The following is a 14,576-nucleotide window of genomic DNA, read 5'->3' as shown; positions in this document are numbered from 1 at the left end:
GCACTCAGAAAGCTGTGACAGAAGCACCTGTCCTGAAGTACTTCAACCCCAATGACGACATATCATCGCAGTGTGATGCTTCTGACACTGGTTTAGGAGCCACTCTTCTTCAAGCTGGACAAACCGTCGCTTGTGCCAGTGCAGCCCCCACCTCTACCAAGAAAAACTATGCTCAAATTGAAAAGGAGTTCCTCAGCATTCTCTTTCGGTTCACCCGGTTCCATCAGTACTTGTATGGCCGATTTGTACAGGTTGAAAGTGACCGTAAGCCTTTAGAGACAATTCACAAAAAGCTTTTGATCTCTGCTCCTAAATGGTTGCAACATATGCTTCTGGCCCTGCAGAGGTATGACTACACCATCTCTTACAAGAAGGGTAAGGAGATGTACCTTGCCGATACCTTGTCACGTGCAAACCTGACAGAGCAGGAGAAGCCACTAGATATTGAGATTGAAGAAATCAACATGGCCGAATATCTCCCATTATCAGACAATCGATTGACCAAAATTAAGAGCGAAACAGCACTTGATGAAACTCTCCAGGTTGTTGCAACTTTGACCCATTCTGGGTGGCCCAACTGCAAGCAAGAAGTACCAAACTTGGCACATCCATACTGACTTGTGAAGGACGAACTGTCAGTACAGGATGGGATCCTGTTTCGAGGTAATTGATGTGTCATTCCAAAGTCGATGTGCAAAGACATTCTGAAACGTCTTCACAACTCTCACAGTGGTGTAGAGGCAACCAGAAGAAGGGCCCGTGATTGTGTGTACTGGCCCAACCATGAATTCTGAGATCAGTGACTATGTGACCAAGTTTGATGCCTGCCAAACTTTTGGAGAAAAACAACAAAAAGAGACACTGGTGTCTCATGATGTTCCTGATAGACCTTGGTCTAAACTGGGTATCGACTTGTTCACATGCCACCAGAATGACTATGTCATTACAGTCGATTAGTTCAGTGATTTCTTTGAAGTTGACAGGATCTCTGACAAAACTGGAAAGTGTGTTATTAGGAAGCTGAAGTCTCACCTGGCATGACATGGCATTCCAGATACCATTGTATCAGACAATGGTCCTCCATTCAGCTCCAAGGAGTTTGCTCAATTAGCAGCAAACTATGAGTTTGATCATGTGACAAGTTCTCCTTTGTATCCTCAGTCAAACAGAAAAGTGGAGTCCGCAAAGAAAATTATCCAGAAATCGGCCAAGGCCAACACCGACCCCTATCTTGGACTTCTAGACATTAGGAACACTCCGACCGAAGGCATGTCCACCTCACCAGCCCAACTTTTGTTTAACAGACGTACTAAGACCCTGTTGCCGATGAAGTCAGAGTTGTTGCTACCCGCTATCAACAGTACTGTCAAAACTGAAAAGAAGCGAAAACTTCAGAAACAAGCACATTTTTACAACAGAAATGCTGCAGATCTTATGCCACTCCATGAAGGAGACAATGTGCGTATCCAGCCTGCTCACCTCGGTGATACGGAATGGAAGAAAGGAACTATTAGCAAACAAGTGAACATCCGATCATATGAACTAGAAACAGACAAGGGTCACATCTTAACAAGAAACAGATGACAACTGAGGAAAGTACCACTCCCATATGTTGAATCTTCTAGTGCACCAGCAATCCAGTCAGACGGTGTCCAAACCATGATACCACCAACATCACAGAGACCACTATCTCCTTCACCATCCACTCCCAAGTGTAATGATGTGACACCCAGAGTGACCAGAAGTGGGCGTGAGTCACGTCTACCATCACACCTCCAAGACTATGTTGTGTCGGTTGCCCAATAAGTAGCAGAGATGCACAGACTGTTATTGTTTTAAATTCTTATCCTCTTCATCGAAGATAAGAATTGTATTTTATTTTTAGAAAGTCAGATGGACTCATTTCTGTTATCAGTTTTTAATAATTTTTATTTTTTTGGTGTGTTTAAAAGGGAAGATGTTGCGATAGTAGAAATATCACTTTAGTGCATCACTATGTTAGTGCATTACGCTTGATGCATCACGCATGCGCGAGCCCCTGTCCACGTTTTCCGGTCGCCAAAAAGCATGGCAGTAAACCCATGAAGTACCAACTCTATTGTGTCTTTTGTACTAAAAAAACCCCACGGAAACAATACTGACATTTCATAATATCTCCCCGTGTCAGAACATTATTTGAAAATCATCGACCATGAGATCCATTACGACTTTGAATTTATAAAAATAAAGATCTACGCACCGGCGGCAATATTAAGGCGAAAAAATATACAACAAAAGAAAAAATGACAACTACAGTTGATAACTGCTAACAGTAACCCATTGAAGGTGTTTAATAAGTTAATTCTACCATAGATTTTTGATTTTACGGGAATTTTGAATCAATTTAGAAATGTATCAAAGGTCGTTTTCCAACTCGTGCATGTTTTACCTCCACGGGTGCCATGCCATAAATGCTTCCGGTTTCATCAAGGGTGGGTACAATTACAAATATTTCGATTATTTTTCATGATCTGTATTATTTAGGTATTGAATAGTTTTCTTAGAATGTATATGAGTTAAGATTCTGATTCTGAACGCATATTTTCTAACACCCTTCGTGTCTTGTCACCTAAAAAACCCCGAGTTTGGACACGCCCTTACGAGTCACCCATGGCTGTCAACAAAGTCAGTGTCTGAAGGTTTATCAAACAAAATCATTATAAACTCGATAAATATGATAAATTTTTTTGCAAAGACAACAACAGATACCGAATCAGACCATGTAATTAATTCCAGCGAAAATAATTGGATCTATCAAAAGTATGGCACAATTTTTTCGGTATCACGATGCATGTGGAGTTGTTTGTTTACCATTGTTGCCATGATAGTTCTTATTTCATCCAATCGGTAATGTAACATTGAGATTGTTTTTGTTCATAACTAATTAAACCGAAAGTTATTAATTTTTAGAAAATATGAAACTTCAGTGTTTTCTCTTCACCAAAGAACAACAATATTGATCAAATTTTGAAAAACATATTTCATTATGAAGAAAATATTAGACTGGGGACCAGTTGACATGATGTGCACGAAGTCAACAATGGCCGTTATTTGTGGCTGTGTGCGGAGAAATTTGGAGAACAAATTTTTAATTTGCGGGCATTTCGTTTTAAGGTACATAAAATAATTGAAGATTATATATTTAGAAAGCTTAGAATTAATGCACTCCATACATAATTCAAATGACACGTAAATCCGACTTGTTGAATAATTATTGCAAGTTTTATCTGGGGATGTCATTATGCTGCTGTCCTGTCGAATGGGTTCGACAGTAGCATTGAGAGGATTAAACACAACTCTACTGGATCTTTCCCCTGCCCACTTGCAACAACCCAGAATATCTGTCTCTCTTCCCGCTATCACCAATACTTTCTCGGTATGCTTAGCTCTCAGGAATCCATATTATGTACTATTCCATATACCAATCCAATGATAAACTCTGGTATCTCAATTTTTCTTGCATGTTCATTTTTTCGTTATACTTCTAACAATATCTTATCTCTGAAAGAGGAACGTTTTGCATGGATGGCGAATGATGGCCCGCCATCATTCATGCCTAAATTTTCACTCTGACAGAGGCTGGAGTTTGACAAAATAATGCTTATAGGGGACCTGTAATAGAACCGCCATTCCCTATACTACTCAAGTCTCCTTTTTGGGGAAGGAGTATTGTGCGACCTTTGCAGAACCATGGAGGAACAACACCTGTGTCCACCAGAGAATTTAAGCAGTGATGTAATGGTGTTTGAACACAGGGGAACAGTTTCCATAACCAGTTTCGAATGCCAACAGGCCCTGGAGCTGTATTAGATTTGGACTTTTTTATAACACTTTTCAGGCAATCTGGTGAGACCCAGTTATTTTCTCATGCATTGCATGGTCATCATCACAGACCCATGTTGCCTCAAGGTTATAGTTAATTATTATTATGTTTGACAGATTAAAAATAGTATGCAGCAGAGAGGGTTTGGGTGATCCTGGCACAGTCAGGCTTGTAAGGCTCATCATCAGCTCAGGGCCCTTGTCCTCTCAACACGCAGCCCAGACAGCTGAATGGGACTTCTCTTAGGAAACGCTGCCTAGTCGAACCCACCAAGAACTTTCTGGATAATATGTAGACTCCCCAACACTGCAGCCTTCTGCATTACCCAGAGTGTCAGAAGGGCTGTGCTCCCGGTGGAGAACCCGGGCACTCTCCTCATCTGCGCCAAGAGATCAGGAGGTACCAAACCTAGGGCACCAAGAACAATGGGGAGTCTGACGACAGTGTACTTGGGATGCAAGCGAGACATTTCAAAGGCGAGGTCTGCATATTTATCATGCTTTTCCTGAATCTTGCCAATCACATTGCTGTTAAAAAGAACAGAAAATTCAATGATGTAAATATATTCATTGGCTTTATCAAAAAGGACAAGATCAGGTTTGTTGGCTGGAATTCTTCTCAGACTGTATATGGGCCTATTTCACAGAAGTTTGAAAGCATCATTTTCCATGACGCCCTGGACATGTTCAGGGTCATACCATGGATGGACCTCAGAGTCAAAGCCAAAGGCATGGCTGAAGATGGTAGTAAAAGCAACGAGCCATGCCATCATGTCTCTTAAGATATGCTGTTTGTGCCAAGGAAGGGCATCCACTGACAAGGTGTTGGACAGTCTCTGTAAATTCATTGCAAAGTCAACATTTCATATTGATATTTTGTTTAAGAATCACATTTTGGTGATTACGAGTGGGAAGTGACTGGTCCTTATTATTATTATCATTTCATCTGGGTGTGTTACTGGTTGTTTGATCTCAGTGTGTTACTTGTTGTTCCATCTGGGTGTGCTACTGGCTGTTCCATCTGGGTGTGTTAAGCGGCCTTCACACGGCAAACTAAAGTTTGACAACACATATTGTTAACAAGAGTCATCAGAAGATGACATATCCCCCCAGCCCCCACATCTTTGAAAGAACAAATCATCTGAACAAATCAGTCCAGCTTGATTTTAGACTAAGTGCAAATCGTTCCATGGAAATCATGGAAAAAATGACAAATATCTGCAAATAGCAAAAGGCACCACTTTGGCATCTGCCTCACATTTCTGCCAAGTTTACTGAAAGATATCAAGAAGTTTTTGAGTTGTGCTCTGGAAACGAAACCTACCCCGCCCTTTTGGGACTAAGTCTGGATCGTTTCCATGGAAACCAAGAAAAATAAAAATGACAAAAATCTGCAAATAGCAAAAGGCACGAGTTTGGGATCTGCCTCACATATCTGCCAAGTTTTGCTGAAAAATATTAAGAAGTTTTTGAGTTGTGCTCGGAAATGAAACCCACCCCTCCTTTTGGGACTAAGTCTGAATCATTTCCATGGAAACCGGGAAAAATAAAAATGCCAAAAATCTGCAAATAGCAAAAGGCACTACTTTAGGATCTGTTTGATATATCTACCAGGTCTTGTTGAAAAATATTGAACGGTTTTTGAGTTATGCCCCGGAAACGAAGCCCACCCTTCTTTATGACTAAGTCCAAAACGTTTCCATGGAAACTGAGAAAAATAAAAATGACAATAATCTGTAAATAGCAAAAGGCACCACCTTAGGTTATGTTTGACATATCTACCAATTTTTGTTGAAAAATATCAAACGGTCTTTGAGTTATGCTCCGGAAACAAAATGATTACGGACGGACAGACGGACGAGGCGACGACTATATCCCACCGCATTACATGCCGGGTGGGATAAAAATGTAAAAGTTGTAAAACTTGCTTTTTTCACGTCAAACACATGTTGTCAACAACAGTTTGACAACTCTGAAATTGGTGTTGGTTGTTGAACTGTTGCTGTGACAGATTCATGTGCATATTGTTTTCTGAACTGGAGAGACGAACATGTAGGCCAGGGAACACTGTTATTCATTCAATGTATTCATTTGAATGGTTTCATTTACAGCATGTTCAATCAGGTGTTGCCTCAAATTACACCATCAGTCTATATAAGGTATGAATTTCACAAAGTCATACACGGTTCACAGTTTTGCATGCCATCTGGCGAGGTATTTATAAACCTGACAATTCCAAGTTTCGGTAACATTACCATGTCAAAATGGAATATATGTTACATTTCAGTATCATTAGAATTAAGGTAGTAATTCAGAAATGTAACTACCTAGAACACAAAATGCTTTGCATGCAGAATATGCAAGTAGAAAATATTGTGCATGAGATGTAGATTTATTTGCATGAAACATGCATGTTTTTGCATTAACGAGAACATGTATGGGTGTTACTTTCTGATAAAAGTAGGTAACCAATTGCTTTCTTTTGGTGTTTCTGTTGGTTATGAGTATGTGTCTGTGTACTCGTTTAGTGTGTGTGCAATTAAATGTTATTACTATAGACACAGTCCTTTGTGTTAAAACTGTTATATATTTTTTCAAGACGTGTATATAATAGTACACTGCTTACTTCTGGTGAAGTACTTGAGTCTGGAGAGAGTGGCTTTGTCACAAGTGTCAAGCTCAAGGATCAGGGGCCGTGCATCATGACGATGGCGCTTCACATCAGTCTTCAGACCCTCCTACATAAGAATGGCAACATGGGATTAATATGGCTCTTTTTCTACTTGGTCCACAAATTCAAACATGGATGGAGGCAATTTCAAAGGTTCCGCCAAATTTTTATTGTACAAAAGTGTCAGTGGTAATCACATAAACTGTTTCTTGAGGTTGAATCAGTTCTGAATCAGTTCAATCTCTATCAATAGAAAGTGATTATTTCAGAGCTGTTGACTTAAGCTGTTCTGATCAAAATTTTATTGACAGTATGCACAATTGAGATAACACTGTATAGGTTTCTGAACACTCATGTGGCTAATTCATTGGAAGCCATAGATACAATGCAACAAAATAGAAATAACTGTTTTGAAGTAAGGTAACTTATAATCTGTCAAAAGGTTCCGTTCTCACCTCGATTACAATTGCCAAGCCAGCTGACACAGAAAAAACAAAACATTCTCTGCCATCAGAAGAAAGCAGGAGAGGGATCATCTCAAATTTACCAACAAAATTTGGCATAACAGTTAACTTTAGATGTATAGTTTCTTAAAACAATAACTGTACATATCTATAAATATTCTATAAATATGTATCTATTTATATTGGTGTGTTGAAATAAACTACAGATTAACAAAAACTGTAACCAATAATAAAATTAAATTTTCATAACTTTACCAAAATGATGCTACATTCTACATGGCCAATCATTGTATGAAAGAAACTATTGTGACACAAACAGGTATTTATTTCAAATTTAGGGATCATGTATGCTCTGATGATGTGCTTCTTTCAGGGTCGCCTTACAGATGGGGTATATAAAATTAGCTTTGATTTTGATGGCTTGTAGCAGGAGTGTTGTTTTAAACATGGTGTCGCACTACCTTCTCCAACATGAAATATTAATTTTGTCTGAATATCAGCAAAACTCCATCACATATTTTCAAATTTTCTACCTTTTTTTTTTGACAGAATATTTCATGTATATACTGTTATATAAAAAAAAGTCCATGTTATTTGGTGCAGCATTCCCTCTCTGAAACATGGAGAATGATGTAGTAGATGGATGATTCCATACAAAAGAGTGGTAGTTGTGGTGCTCTGTGGTCCTGTTCATAGAGCCCAGGGTGCCGTTGTACCCCAAAAAAATCAGCTCTAAGATTACCTTATCTCCTTAAGATTTAACTACTCATGGTAAAAATTTAAGCAACACCTGTATATTATGATGAATAACTGACGAAATGTGTTTTGTTGAGCCAAACAATTGTTACTGAAATGTAGCACCATCAATTACTCTCCACGAAACATGCACAATGTTCACGATCATGCACGAGATTTCCATGTGTTTGCATCACGTTTGAGCCACCGCCATTTTACATGGTTTTGTCACTTGTAATTTGAAATGGAAAGTGATATTCAGAAACATCAGAATGGCTCGAACTTGTGTCACGTCAGCTGTTAGGTGGAAAATTGTTGGATGCGTGATGCTGGTATGTCCTTACGTCAAATTGGAGCTGCTGTTAACCTCCATTACAGTGTGGTGATCAGGCTACTTTCAAAGTACAGAAACATAGACATGATGATAGACCCAGATCTGGTTGTCCAAGGAAGACCACTGCCAGGGAAGACCGTTATCTACTGTCTTGGCTCGAAGAAATCCCTTCATGTCAGCAAATCAACTCCGTCAACAATGGCAACAAGTGACTGGTGGAAACATTTCTCGGGAAACGGTGAACAAATGTCTCGTTTCCAGTGGTTTGAGGGCAAGAAGACACCACAAGCAAGTATGAACCTGAAATCGTGACAGCTGTTGGGGAAAATGAAAGCTATATGTTCTTACAATCTACTGTCATTTAATTTTGTCTCCTGCTTTGCCTAGTTTCCGAGTTACAACTTGTTTTCATAGACGATTCTGTCAAAATCGCTTGATGTCGTTAGGCCTTATTTGTATAATGACTGATCCAAATTGATCCCATTTCTGTGTTTTTTTACCTCGATATTTAATCATGTCATGTCATGTAAAAATCGGCCCATAAGTTTTCACATGCAATACAGCAATTAATACTCCCTTGTTGTAACCGTGTTAGGTGGTATAAACCTACACATTTATTTGTCATCATTCACTTGATGGTCAGTTAATGAATTTATAACAGGTATAATAGATAACCCGACAAAAGTTCCCATTTGGCATTTCTTGTGTCTGGAGTAAATATTCATCATTATAAACATCGATCAAAGGATCAACCGATAACACGCTGATTGATTAATTACTTTTATCTTACACAGCGGATTTGTCAAAAGGTAGTGTTTATGTATGTAGATTTACTAATCTATACTGAATACACTCATGTCATGTCGGTGTCTGCGTAAAAACAATGTCCATCTTTCAAAGGATTAACCGCCAATACATTGATTGATTGCCCATTATTGGCTAACTAAATTACTGTTCTTAAAGAAAAGGCGGACATTATGCAATTAGTTGCCAGGTGTGCTATCTTGGGTGACCAATGAGACTATACACCAATGTGAAATACCTGAAAAGATTTATCACTTTTTCGGATATTAAACTGTTAAAAGACACATCACTTGGAACAGCTGCAGATGAATGGCATATCACCCGTTTTTGTGGATATTGATGGATACATTCCTCGAACAAGGTAATAGCCTGACATTGTTCCTATAACTTTAATCTGTTTTAATTTTAATATTTGCATTTTGTTTTTATTCATTTGTCATAGCATTCAACAGAATCATTGTTTTTGCCGTGAAGTGTAATGAGACAGACAACATACACTAGGGTGTGTGTGCGAATTATGATTCACATTGGCAAACTATAAAATTTCTAGATATTACAGTTCTGTTATAAATTCACTATTAGTATCAGCAGATCGTCTGCTTTTTATTAAGTTTCAAAATGCATACAACTATGATAATAAACTAATTAGGATTATAAGACCAAACATATAGACGTACATTGACAAGTATCTACATACTGGTGAGAGGACGTTAACCATGTGAATGTAGCAAGACATTTATCGCGCAGTATTGTGACTTCGACCCCAACCTCGCTTCCATGGAAGAAATCGTTATGTTATAAGTTGTGTCATGCAAAATCATTTTGGATAAGATTCCAATACATATTTAACTACGAGTAGAAAGTAGTTTTGATTTTCTAACTTGATGAAAACAAACCATAATCTCATTAATTCTAACAGACTTTAGCCCGTCACTTTACGATTTTCGCGAACATCCGCCAGTCTGAGGATAAATGCTATTTAGGTTTGTTTTCACCGAGTTACAAAATCAAAACTACTTTCTACTGGTAGTAAAATATGCATTTGATTGATGGCCAATAGGATTTTGCATGACATAGCTTATAACAATTTCTCTCGTGGCAGCGAGGTGGGTGTCAATATAATACTACTTACAATATTATTGTTACTTCGACCACAACCTCACTTCGAGGAAGAAATCGTTATGTTACAAGTTGTGTCATGGAAAATCTTTATGGTCATCAATCATATACATATTTTGCTACAACTAGTAAGTAGTTTTGATTCTTTAACTTCCGTGAAGCGATCTGAACACAAGTAAGATATTGTTTCAGGCTTCCACAACGCTCGCTTCGCACTCACAAACATAACCCATTTAGCACGAACTGCGGGGTCCTGTGGAAATCTGTGCATGGTGACACCATCACCCGACCCCTAGGAGCAATTGACGACAAAGCAACGATTCTGCATGTCATCGTTGATGTCGAGAAATCATCAAAATGATGAGCGTGCTACACACTTTCTATACAACTAACTGAAAATCGTTCCTCATATGACGTCACTGCAGTGTTACGTAACCTGTCTGTGGTTTCGTTGGCGGGCGAGAGTGAAGCAGGCGACTTTTTGGCAACTTTTAATCGCTCAGTATTAATTAACCACAAGTTTTTTAAGAATGAATTTGGTGTTCCACATAAGTCTAACCACAAATCTTTCATATGTAATAGTTAAAAGAGTAAGAAAAAACAAAATTTGTTTGTTCTTTAACAGTGTCCATGGATTCTGAAGCAGTAAAAGGTGTTCCTGATGTCATTTCTGAAATTGATGTTAGACCGTATCAATACGATCTGATTTTACATCTTGCAAGACAATCTTCCAGTGAAGATGAAGAAGAAGAATCAAACAAAATGGAGGCACTGCTTGAGTTCAAAATAAATTTTAAAATATACCATATCATTTAACAAAAATACTATTTGACAGCAAAATGTGATACAGTTCCAACCAGCAAACCCACCCCTATAAGTATATGACCAGTCCCTAAGAATTAAGTTTTTGGCAATGTGATTGCAGTTCCTTTTGTGTCAAATGAGTTATTTTGTTGAAAAAAAAATTAGGACCCTAGTTCTCATTAATAACGTAGCAAGTCTCCACACAAAATTCCAGCCTGGTCGGGCAGAGATAATATTCGCGACGCAGATAAGTTATTCCCTGAAAACTGGTAAATTATAAAATACTTGTCAGGACAATGTATGTTTCCCCAGTGTTTGGTTATGGAAATAGTTATGGTACTCGGCCATCTTGTCAGCCAATGTGAACACAGAACAACTTTCACGGCACACACTACTGACAAATAGCGAGTCTGATGCCAACATGCGTAATTAGACAAAATGGAAAACAATGAAAGTAACAAATACTTCATGATTTGCCGTTGTATTCGGCAATGTTTCGGGTAGTCTGCAGCATTTAGGGCTCCAAACCGAAAAGAACGTCATAGCGAAACATTTTCAAGCTCATGTGACATCTCTTACTGATTTTGATATCTATCACATGGGTACCAGTGGAACTGCCCCAGCTACAAAATGCCCTAGCAAATTTGGTTATTCATTCTAATTTGGTCAAATTTATTTCAAAATGATTAAATATATGCCGTAAATGCATAGTTATTGTCAACTTTGATATTATGTTCTTCATATAAAAGTTATTAAGAAGTAATATTTCTGATAAATGTTCCATCAGTAAACTCATAAAAATACCACTGACAGTAAGCTGTAACATGGAATGATGGAGTATAAATGAATCTCGTGGGTACTTCTTCCTTCTTCAGCCTAGCTTTGGGATTTGTATGCCCCATGTGTGCTTGTCTCTTTCATATGCATCTGACTAGGAATGATCGGACCATTTTTCCTGCCTAAGTCTGTCTCTTTACTTGGAAAACGTAAGAAATGGTGGCTTTCCATTGTTCGATGATTCTGTGCATCCCCAGGCAACAGAATACACCATCGTACCATTTACAAAAACGACAGAAACAACATGATTTGTACTACTGTAGCTCTTGGTCCTTAGGCAATATGGCGGACTCCAGGCACATTTGACGTCACGAACGGTAAGGTCACATAGGTTCAAGCAAAATATGCATAATGGCTGAAGTTGAGATTTACAGAAACTGTTTTCGCGATTAAAACATAATTATACATAATTTTTAATTGAAAATTTGGGAATATGTTTCTGATGACTTTATCTTTCACCCAGCAAATTATTGCAATTCACGCGTATTCTCCTTTAATCCTCCAAGACGACAATGCACATCATCACTGTGCAGGCATTGTACAGGATGCCAAAAATCAACTTGGAATTGAATCTTTGGAATGGCCCAGTGTCAGTCCAGACCTAAACCCCATCGAACATGTTTGGGATGAGATTGGCCGCAATATTACCAGACGTGACAATCCTGTTGACAACTTGAATCAGCTCAGAAACGCGATAGTCCATGAATGGAACAATTTGCCAACGCAATGTCTTAAAAGGTTGGTTCGGTCAATGTCCAATTGGTGTGCATCTGTCATCAAACACAGAAAAGGATACACTGAATACTGATTGCTTCCTGTACTCTAAAACAGTACTAGAGACATTCAACTGTTTGTTCCTTGCACCATTTCTCTCTATTCCTTCCAAACATTTACAGTGATGAAATTTGTTGTTTATCACTTACATTTTGTTTTGCTCTCAATAAACACCATCACGTTAGTAAATGTCTTTTGTCTCATACTTCAGTTTCATTGTCATTTCCTTCGTGTAGGATACAAAAATCAAGCATGCCAAAGTCTCCATCCAGCTAAACTAAATCCTATTTGTGTCATCATTTATCAACATACCGGTATGGGCATTGCTTAACTTTTTACCATGAGTATATATGTTTTTGCTTAGGTTAACTTCCCATTGAACGATTCCACCCTACACTGAGGTAGAATTGGTTAGCATGAAAATTTAAGATTGGTCCGATCCGACCTCAGTGTTGCTCAGGTTGACTTTCAAGTAATTTCAACATGGCTACATTCTGGCTGATGTGTGAGGAAACTGGAAGAAGTTTTAACAAAATAAATAGTCCATTTGTCATGTGCATTTCTCCATGCATAATGCATGCTCGAAGTGCCCAATATTTAACATCACACAGCACAGGATTAAAATACGTTTTGGAACAGAGATAGGCTTTCACATATAGTATGAATGCTGAATAGGATTGTGCAGTTCTAAGATTATGGGGAAGGCTGTTCCATTCCATGGCTGAATAGAACACAAACAATCTTTGGCCATACCTGAGGGTCTTGACTCTGGGTACACACTAGAGGTTCTGTGAAACGGATCTGAGAGATATTGCTGTTGAGTACAGCTGGTCTAGTTCACAGAGATAGTCAGGAGCAGCACCAATTACAGTTATAGATGATGCACAGAACTTTAAAAGCAATTCTTGACGGACAGAAAACCAGTGCAAATCCTGAAGCACAGGTGTGATATGGCTTGAATTTGGACAGAGTAACTACTCATCTTGCACAAGTGTTCTGGATCCATTGTAGTTTTGAAACTGGCACCTGCAGCAAGTAAACTGTTGTCTAATCTAGACATTACAAGGGACAGAACTAGGATTAATGTTGATTTTTTAGTCAGATAATTTCATATTGCTCCTATATTTCTCACGTAATAGGCTTCTCTGCCCAGTGACAGTTGGCTAGTGTAGGGTATAGGACCTTGTGTTGTGTACTTTTTTATGTGATGATGGTAAAGTAGCTAACTTCAAGTAGGCCCTATGAATCAGGCCTCATTGCTGGTAATAAAATAACAATATAGAATATAGCTGCGAGCAGCGATAAGGGCACCTTGGCTTTAATAAAATCTAGCCATTTGTATCTCTCACTTAATGGCTTCAGTTAATATGGGTCATATCACTGGTAGTTGAATGCTCTTCAACTGGTAGTACTGGAAGTTCTGTAAGTTTAGATTAATTCACTACAAACTTATTTTCATAGATTTAAAAATACTACTTGGGAAACATGAATTGCAAAGCAGATGAAACCTTTGTTCAATCAGTCAGAAACCCCCCCCAGAAAATTTGGTGGCCTTAACTGAATGATTCACATTACATGTGAATTTAAACGTACGTCATTAAATTAACAACTAAACATACCTTTCCGGTGATCAAATATCAATATCATTGTTATATTTTCCACCAGATCCTTGTCCATTGAAATGCAGTTAATGTGAACATTTCAGATATTTTGTGGATGGCTCCTTATATTAAGTATTGAACATCAGCGCAAAAGAATATTCAATATCGACTGTATCAGTATCCATTACACTGTTACTCTCGGCTGTCGCAACTGAACTTGTGAATCAAGAGCAAGTGCATATACTGGAGGTACACCTTACACCTGGATACAGGTACATGTGAAGTTTAGAAAATCCATATACAAACAGCAGAAGACCCAATTGTTACAAAAAGTGCATTGCTCTTTGGGCACTGGAAAGCCAGCGAGTGGAGGTGTTGGTAGATCCTCATGGCGCTTCCTTCATCTAGCTCAATTGCCGCTAGCAAAAGATATGTATCTAGCAACCAAACGGTGATACTTTAACATGCACCATGAAGAAAATATAATCAGCAAATGTTTGAGATACATATTGCAAACTTTCATTGTGTTCTGTATAGAACTAATGAAGATAGCAACTTTTGTGAACAAAATA

General features: G+C 38.4%; 1 protein-coding gene across 3 annotated transcripts in view; it reads right to left on the bottom strand.

Annotated features, from left to right (window-relative positions):
* LOC124260762 overlaps positions 1-14,576 on the bottom strand; it is a 279,431-nt gene that overhangs the window by 91,721 nt on the left and 173,134 nt on the right. For all 3 annotated transcript variants that reach the window (XM_046695080.1, XM_046695079.1, XM_046695077.1), the window contains one exon: positions 6,488-6,599. In XM_046695080.1, coding sequence (XP_046551036.1) covers positions 6,488-6,599 — 112 coding nt within the window. The remainder of the gene's footprint in view (positions 1-6,487; positions 6,600-14,576) is intronic.

This window comes from Haliotis rubra, unplaced genomic scaffold (assembly GCF_003918875.1).
Source record: "Haliotis rubra isolate DU_JTF1 unplaced genomic scaffold, ASM391887v1 Scf774, whole genome shotgun sequence".
Taxonomy (NCBI): domain Eukaryota; kingdom Metazoa; phylum Mollusca; class Gastropoda; order Lepetellida; family Haliotidae; genus Haliotis; species Haliotis rubra.
This window is presented reverse-complemented; position numbering and strand designations above follow the sequence as displayed.